This window comes from Harmonia axyridis, chromosome 7, assembly GCF_914767665.1.
Source record: "Harmonia axyridis chromosome 7, icHarAxyr1.1, whole genome shotgun sequence".
Classification (NCBI taxonomy): domain Eukaryota; kingdom Metazoa; phylum Arthropoda; class Insecta; order Coleoptera; family Coccinellidae; genus Harmonia; species Harmonia axyridis.
The window spans coordinates 11,127,612-11,135,006 of record NC_059507.1 but is presented as its reverse complement, the minus strand read 5'-3'; the positions used below and the strand labels follow the sequence as shown (position 1 = coordinate 11,135,006).

The following is a 7,395-nucleotide window of genomic DNA, read 5'->3' as shown; positions in this document are numbered from 1 at the left end:
AAAATATCTGGTACCAGAAAAATTTACATACAATATTTATAAAATGAAAATATATACAAGTGAATCCGAAATTTATAATTGTATAAAAAAAAATGAAATTTTCTAAGATCCTAAATTACTTTCCTGAAGAGGTAAAAGTCCTAGCTCTATACTGAGCCAATCTTCCTCCACCGAAGTTGATAAGAACTTAGGTCTGGCAGTTCTTCAATTGTAAGGAGAGTAAATAATTTGACTTGTAAGTTGACAATTGACAATGATGGGCTGTCTTTAGACGAAGAACTCTCAATGTAATTATCCAACTTTCAACGTTTATCAAGAACCAATCAGGAATTCAGCAAAGAAAATTTACCAAAAAAAAACTGAAAATCAGAGAACAGAAATTAATAAGAAGCCAAATTAAGGTGATGGCTTTTCTGTTTCTGAAACAACCAAAGTTTACATAAAAGATATTAATACTCATGTACTTATTTTATCGCTTGAACAAAATGACTGCCAAATGAGATAAGAAACTAAAAGGATGATCTCAAGGCAATCATATGTAGATTGTTTCAGAAAAGATCTCTTTCAAAAATGTAACAAACGAAAAATGTAAAAAATAATAGATACGAAAAACATCCTCTACATAAAAGTTTTGTGAAAATACTCATAAACTGAGTTATAACTTATTATGCTTCATTTAAGATAAAAATTCACGATAGTTAAAACGAAGTTACATTTAAACATCAATAATAGGTATTAAAAATATTTGATTATAATAAATTATATTTAAATAAAGAATAAAAATGTTCATTTCACGTAAAATGATGAAATGTTAAAATGGCGGATGCATTCCTTTATCAAATTAAATCTTAATATCAAAAATTTTCATATATATTACGTATACAACAATCAAATAATGACGATAAGAAAAATATACAACTTACCCTTTTTTTCAGGGTTTTATGAATGAACTAGAGAAAAACAATTATAACTATTTTGCAGCGATAATTATCGATATATGTACGTTCGAAGAAACTAGAAAAGAAAATGATATCATAATTTCGAAGTATCGAGTACATATGCACGAAGATACGCATTGGCGTACGCCCAGATTTCCATCAACTGTCTGACTCAGTTGAATATATGAAATTTGAAATGTAGCACGCTACACACTCCTCATTCCCCCCAAAAAAAAGGTCTTTGCTCACAATGAGCTTTTTTTTTATCCACAAAGTTAACTGAACGAGAAAATGATGGGCGCCAGTGATCCAGGGATCACAAGGTATATCAAGGAAATTGACTTCATAGAGACATAGAACTGCATCTGAAAAGACACAAAAGACTTAGTTACTTCAAAACAACAAAACAGTTACACCAAAGATTTATGCAATGCACATTAGATACTGTATAACTGCACGTTGATTCGAACAGAGGTAGAAGCATATAATAAAGGCTGAAAAGTAATTATACTAGAGCAGAAAAGATAAAGATAATTGCAATGGCCAAGACTACTTTCCATTACAAGAAGATAATTGCTCGTAGTACAAAGAGAGATAAATAAGAGATAAAGATAAATGAGAGATAGAAATAAAGATAAGTGCCTTAAATGCTTCAATTTATAATTTTTGTCTCAATTCAATCAATTCAATCGAATACTGAAAAGGAAAGGATAAGAGGAAAGGAGGAATGAAAAACGGCATTTGTTATTCCAGGCGATACAAACCAATACCTAATACTAACAAAACACAAAACATTCAGGTCATTCGGATTGAACATCTGAGAAATCAGTAGGATCATCTTCTCTACTTAAATCGGGCTTAATGTCCTTGATATGGAAATTTCCGAGGTCTCTACCAGACAAATCAACGAGATTGTAGACAAGCGAAGAAATCGCCTTATTCACAATACATGGGACAAACCTTGGAGCAAGCTTGGCGGTGAAATTCTTAGAAGCATCAGAAAGCACAAAATTCCGCTTCCACACTCTATCTCCAACCTTCAGCCGTAAATCTCGTCTTCTGAGGTTGTATCTACGAGCGTTGATCTCGTAAGAATGCTTCAAACGTTTTCGAATGTCTTCATAAAGTTCAGGCAGTTGTTGAACAATATCGGAATCCAAAACTTTATTTCCTACAGTGACGGCGTTATTGGCATTATCAGTAATAAGACCATAAAATGATCCATCTGTGGCTACATTCCTTAGAAAAACTAAAAATGAGGGACTATATTTCAAAGTTTCACTCCTAGCAAGTCTAATTGCTTGAGCGATTTCCAGAATATTCTGGTCCCAAAGTTTATGATCACCATCAATATATGATCTGATGGCGGTGACGATCGTCTTGTTCACACGCTCTGTAGGATTGATTTGGGGATGGAAACGAGCATTATAGAAGATTTTCTGGACCTTATACTTTTTCATTAGGTTTTTAAATTCAGCAGAAACAAACTGTGAACCATTATCCACAGCAAAAATTTGAGGAACACCGAAAATCAGGAAAATTTGATTCTCGATAAATTTCACAATGGACCTGCTAGTGGCCTTAGAAAGTGGCTGAACAAAAACAAATTTGGTGAACCAGTCAGTTACAACTAAAACATACTGATTACCTGCTCTAGATCTTGTATAAGGTCCCAACAAATCGGCACTTAAGAACTGAAATGGGAAGTTAATATTCCGATACTTGCCCATTAATCCAGCCTGAGGTAGGTTTCCAGGTTTACAAGAAGCACATACCTTGCAACTCTTAACATACTTTACAATAGAGTTTTTCATCCTGGGCCAGTAATATAGAGACGAGACACGGTGTAATGTCTTGTAAACACCAAAATGTCCAGCTGTTGGCTCGTCATGAAATTCCTTCATAATTTCCAACCGATGAGGAGTGGGCACAACAATTTTCCATTCGGGAGAGTCATTTACTAAGCGATACCTAGGCAAAATATGTTTATATAAGACACGATTTTCTATTTTAAATTCGGGATACAGATCTGGACTATTACTAACTTTTGTCAGCAAATTGCTATACCATTTATCAACCTTCAACTGAGAAAGATTCAAAATTGAAACCTGTATACTGTCAGTCGACATACGAGAGAGTGAATCAGCAACAGTGTTGAGGGATCCACTTCGATGCACTATTTTGAAACGATAAGAAGATAATCTCATAATCCATCTAGAGATTCGTTGATTTGGATTCTTCATCGAATTAAGCCACACCAACGAAGAGTGATCCGTTATGACAGTAAACTCGGTGCCTTCAATATATGGTCTGAATTTCTCAATAGACAGTACGATAGCCAGTAGTTCTTTCTCTGTGGTTGAGTAGTTACGTTGACTCTTATTCAAAACCTTACTGAAGTAGGCGACTGGATGTTCTAGTCCATCTTCCTCCTGAAACAAAACTGCTCCAACACCACTATCACTTGCATCACAAGCAAGACTAAATGGTCTTGAAAAATCTGGACTCGCCAAAATAGGGGCTGAAGTTAACAATGATTTTATCTTGAGGAAAGCATTATTTGCATCATCTGTCCACACAACTGGTTGACCTTCCTTCCTACCCTTTAATAAATCAGTTATTGGACTACACACTGAAGCAAAATCTCTTAAAAATCTGCGATAATAACCGATTAAACCAATCAACCGACGAATTTGTGTGGTATTTTTGGGAATGGGATAATCCAAAATATCTTGAACTTTAGATGGATCCGTTCTTAGACCATTCTCATCTACAACAAATCCCAAAAAATTTAATGAGGGTCTACAAAACTTACATTTATCAAAGTTTATTGTCAAATTTGCCTCTTTTAGACAGTGAAATAGTTTTCTGAGGACAGCGAGATGCATTTCAAAAGTAGGGGTACAAACGATTATGTCATCGACATAATAGAATATTTGGCGAGTCTGTCTCGAGCCAATATTTAGGTGCGCCCTCTCCCGGGGGTATTGTGTTTCGTCCCGAGATCGCTGGTGGACTCATCGGTTAGGCTATCCAGCGATCTCTGCCTAAGACACACCTTCCCACCCATCGGGTGAGAAGTGAATCGGTTGCTTTGCGTCGACCCCTATAAATACGCCGGGGCCGATGTTGTGTGGCGCATTACGACCATGGCGCCATCTCTGAGCAAACCGAGTCACTACAAATACATAGGGCTCCAAAGAAGGTCCAATGACCATATCCATAAGTCTCACCATTGCTTGACAAGCACAATTTAAACCAAACGGTAATACATTGAAACAGAACAAGCCTCTGCCTGAAATAGCGAAAGTTGTTTTTATTTTGGATTCTTCATCCAACGGAATTTGGAAAAATGCTTGTTTTAAATCTATTGAGCTAAGATAACATGCATCACGTACCTTACTCAGAACAGAATCAATTGGAGGCATAGGATAACTGTCAGGTAGGGTGATGGAATTCAACTTCCTGGCATCAAATACAACCCTGTGTGTACCATCCTTCTTGGGGACCAACCAAAGTGGAGACAACCATGGGCTACACCCGGAGATAGGTTTGATAATGTTGAGCTCCAACATCTTATCAATTTCCACATTCAAAACTTTCTGCATTGCTGGAGAAAGTGGATACTGTCTTTGTCTAACTGGCTTGGCATCTCCTGTATCGATATGATGCCGATACAAATGAGTCCTACCTAATCTATCAGAGGGCGCAATTTGTTTAAATAAATCTATAACGAAGTCCAATTCGTACTTTTGAGGCTCTGTCAATGAATCAGATCCGAGTATAGCTCGAACCACAGCTACAGAGTTATCCGAAGACAAACAAGAGGAACCATAGGAAAAATCTCTGAAATCAAGAGTCAGATTAAAATCATGTATGAAATCCATACCCAAAATAAGGTCGTGAGTTATTGAGGGTACGACAAGTACCCTGAGTACCTTGGTCACCTCGTTCAAACTTATGGGAAGGTTGACATACCCCAAAGTATTCTGAGGCTTTCCATCGGCCGTTGTAAGGTTAACCGATACGTCGTAGTGGAGGCCTAGATTCATCTTCCGTAAAAGGTGAATAGAAGAAGAACCTAAAATTGTGACGTTGCTACCACTATCTACCAAGGAAGATATAAGCTCACCTCCTACCTGAACTGTTAGATAAGGACGATTGTCCTTCTGACGAAGTTCTAATAAGGGATTGGTCTCTCTCAAGACACTATGGTTCTTTTTAACCTTTCTTACCGCTTCAGGAACAGATAAATCGGAGTTCTCCATAACTATGGGTGACGAAGAAATTAATTCTTCTTCTGATTCGATTTCTGTTTCGGTTTTGGAGCAGGTTTTTGACTTGAGGGGCCTCCAATACCTGCGGGATTGTGGACCCTCTGTTCGTTTTTTGAACACCGAGGACAGTTGGACCTGATAACGTTCCTCTGACCGCAACCAAAGCAGAAGCGCGTTCTCAACTTCCTACATTCGTTGTAACGATGGTTTTCCTCACCACAGTTCCAACATCTGACATTAGATCGAGTTTCAGACACCTGGAGCTCTCCCAACTGATTTGAAACGCTTAAACAGAGAGCATCCTCAACTCTCCTACAAAGAGATGTCAGCTGAGATACTGATGCAATATCCTGTAAAACAAGGGCTTTTACATAGTCAGGAAGTAAATTATTCCTTATAATATTAACCATTTCAATCTCTGAAGGACATTTATTTAATCTATAAAATTGTGCCTCCATAAAAGTGATATACAGCGCAACTGACTCTCGAGGATTCTGCTTACGAGATTTGATATCCTGCAATAACATTGAGTCATAATTACTATGCAAAAATGTGGATTTCAGGGCATCAACGAGTTCGTTCCAGTTCAGGAAACGATTCTTGATGTGGTTGTTATGCCACCAAGTCCACGCATCATTTTCAAACAAATCCCCAGCAGAGTCGAATAGGTCCGAATCTGTACAACCTCTAGAAACCTTAAGGGACTCAACCAACTCCAAGAATGGAATTAATGGTTCCTTTCCCGAAAACTTTTTTAAACCCCACTTATAAACAGGTATACATTTAGAATTAGTTGGAGCGTTGACAGGAGACAGAGGATGATGCAAACCTGCAGACTTCACAGGTGTTGAGGTAGAAGGAAAATGAGCTTCAGAAGGGGACACCTTTTCTGCTATATCAGACTCCAACATAAGGACTTCTTTATAAAGATTCTGTCTGATAGCAGATTCATCATCTTTATCAACCGATAGCCGTTGAATTCTACCAGTTACATGAGTTAAACGAGTGAGTATACGTTTGTGATCAATTTGAGGAGAATTTGAATTGAACTTAGCGCAAATCTCCTTCAAATCTGTTAAACTCTCTTTAATGCCTTCAACATTTTCTTTGAAGGAAAAAGGATCAGACAAGACAGTGAAACTACGATCTGAGGATTCTTGTGAAAGTAAACCTCTCAAAATTTTACGTTTGTCATCCACTGATGACGGGATCTCAATACCTCGAATCGCAATCTCATAAGCGAGTTCATTTTGTTTTAGATAATTTGGGTTGAGAGACATTTTCCACGATAGAAAATTCAAAGGAATAAGATAAGGTAGAAGAGAAAAATTGAAAACTTATCAAAAAAAAACAAACAAAAAATAAATCCCGACTGAAAAATCAGATATAATTGCCGAGAGATGATCCCAAAAATAATAACCTGAACTATCCGGAACGAGGATAATGATCAACCCCAAATAAACAGTCACCCCCACCAGGCAAACTGAGAGATCTAGTGATCGAATGGCCAAAAAGACCTTAACTGCCCCACGTTGGGCGCCAAAATTATGTGTAACCTCTTCGTTACAACTCAAAATGCCCGAGAACAGTCGTTTGTTTGAGTCGTGGTTCAGATCCCTGAATCTACCAAATGGAAGGGACAAAAACCCAGGTCGATCAAACACCTCTTATAATTACATAAGTATTTCACAATCCGAATCTTTAAAATATCTGGTACCAGAAAAATTTACATACAATATTTATAAAATGAAAATATATACAAGTGAATCCGAAATTTATAATTGTATAAAAAAAAATGAAATTTTCTAAGATCCTAAATTACTTTCCTGAAGAGGTAAAAGTCCTAGCTCTATACTGAGCCAATCTTCCTCCACCGAAGTTGATAAGAACTTAGGTCTGGCAGTTCTTCAATTGTAAGGAGAGTAAATAATTTGACTTGTAAGTTGACAATTGACAATGATGGGCTGTCTTTAGACGAAGAACTCTCAATGTAATTATCCAACTTTCAACGTTTATCAAGAACCAATCAGGAATTCAGCAAAGAAAATATACCAAAAAAAAACTGAAAATCAGAGAACAGAAATTAATAAGAAGCCAAATTAAGGTGATGGCTTTTCTGTTTCTGAAACAACCAAAGTTTACATAAAAGATATTAATACTCATGTACTTATTTTATCGCT

General features: G+C 36.8%; 1 protein-coding gene across 1 annotated transcript; it reads right to left on the bottom strand.

Annotated features, from left to right (window-relative positions):
* Nucleotides 1–3,531: 3,531 nt before the first annotated feature.
* Nucleotides 3,532–6,495, bottom strand: LOC123684534. Its single transcript, XM_045623826.1, has 4 exons — nucleotides 5,433–6,495; nucleotides 4,337–5,364; nucleotides 4,123–4,233; nucleotides 3,532–3,870 (listed from the first exon to the last, which is right to left on the bottom strand). Exons 1-3 carry the CDS (start codon nucleotides 6,493–6,495, stop codon nucleotides 4,192–4,194), a joined length of 2,133 nt encoding a protein of 710 aa, XP_045479782.1. The 3' UTR covers nucleotides 3,532–3,870; nucleotides 4,123–4,191.
* Between the last annotated feature and the right edge of the window lie 900 nt (nucleotides 6,496–7,395).

What these genes read in the sequence shown, in the direction of transcription:
- LOC123684534 (XM_045623826.1), bottom strand. Translation starts at nt 6,495, where the DNA reads ATGTCTCTCAACCCAAATTATCTAAAACAAAATGAACTCGCTTATGAG. An exon ending in TGTCAGATGTTGGAACTGTG is followed by an intron (nt 5,365 to 5,432) that starts GTGAGGAAAACC and finishes GGTTGCGGTCAG; the next exon opens with AGGAACGTTATCAGGTCCAA. An exon ending in TTGATTCTGTTCTGAGTAAG is followed by an intron (nt 4,234 to 4,336) that starts GTACGTGATGCA and finishes TCGCTATTTCAG; the next exon opens with GCAGAGGCTTGTTCTGTTTC.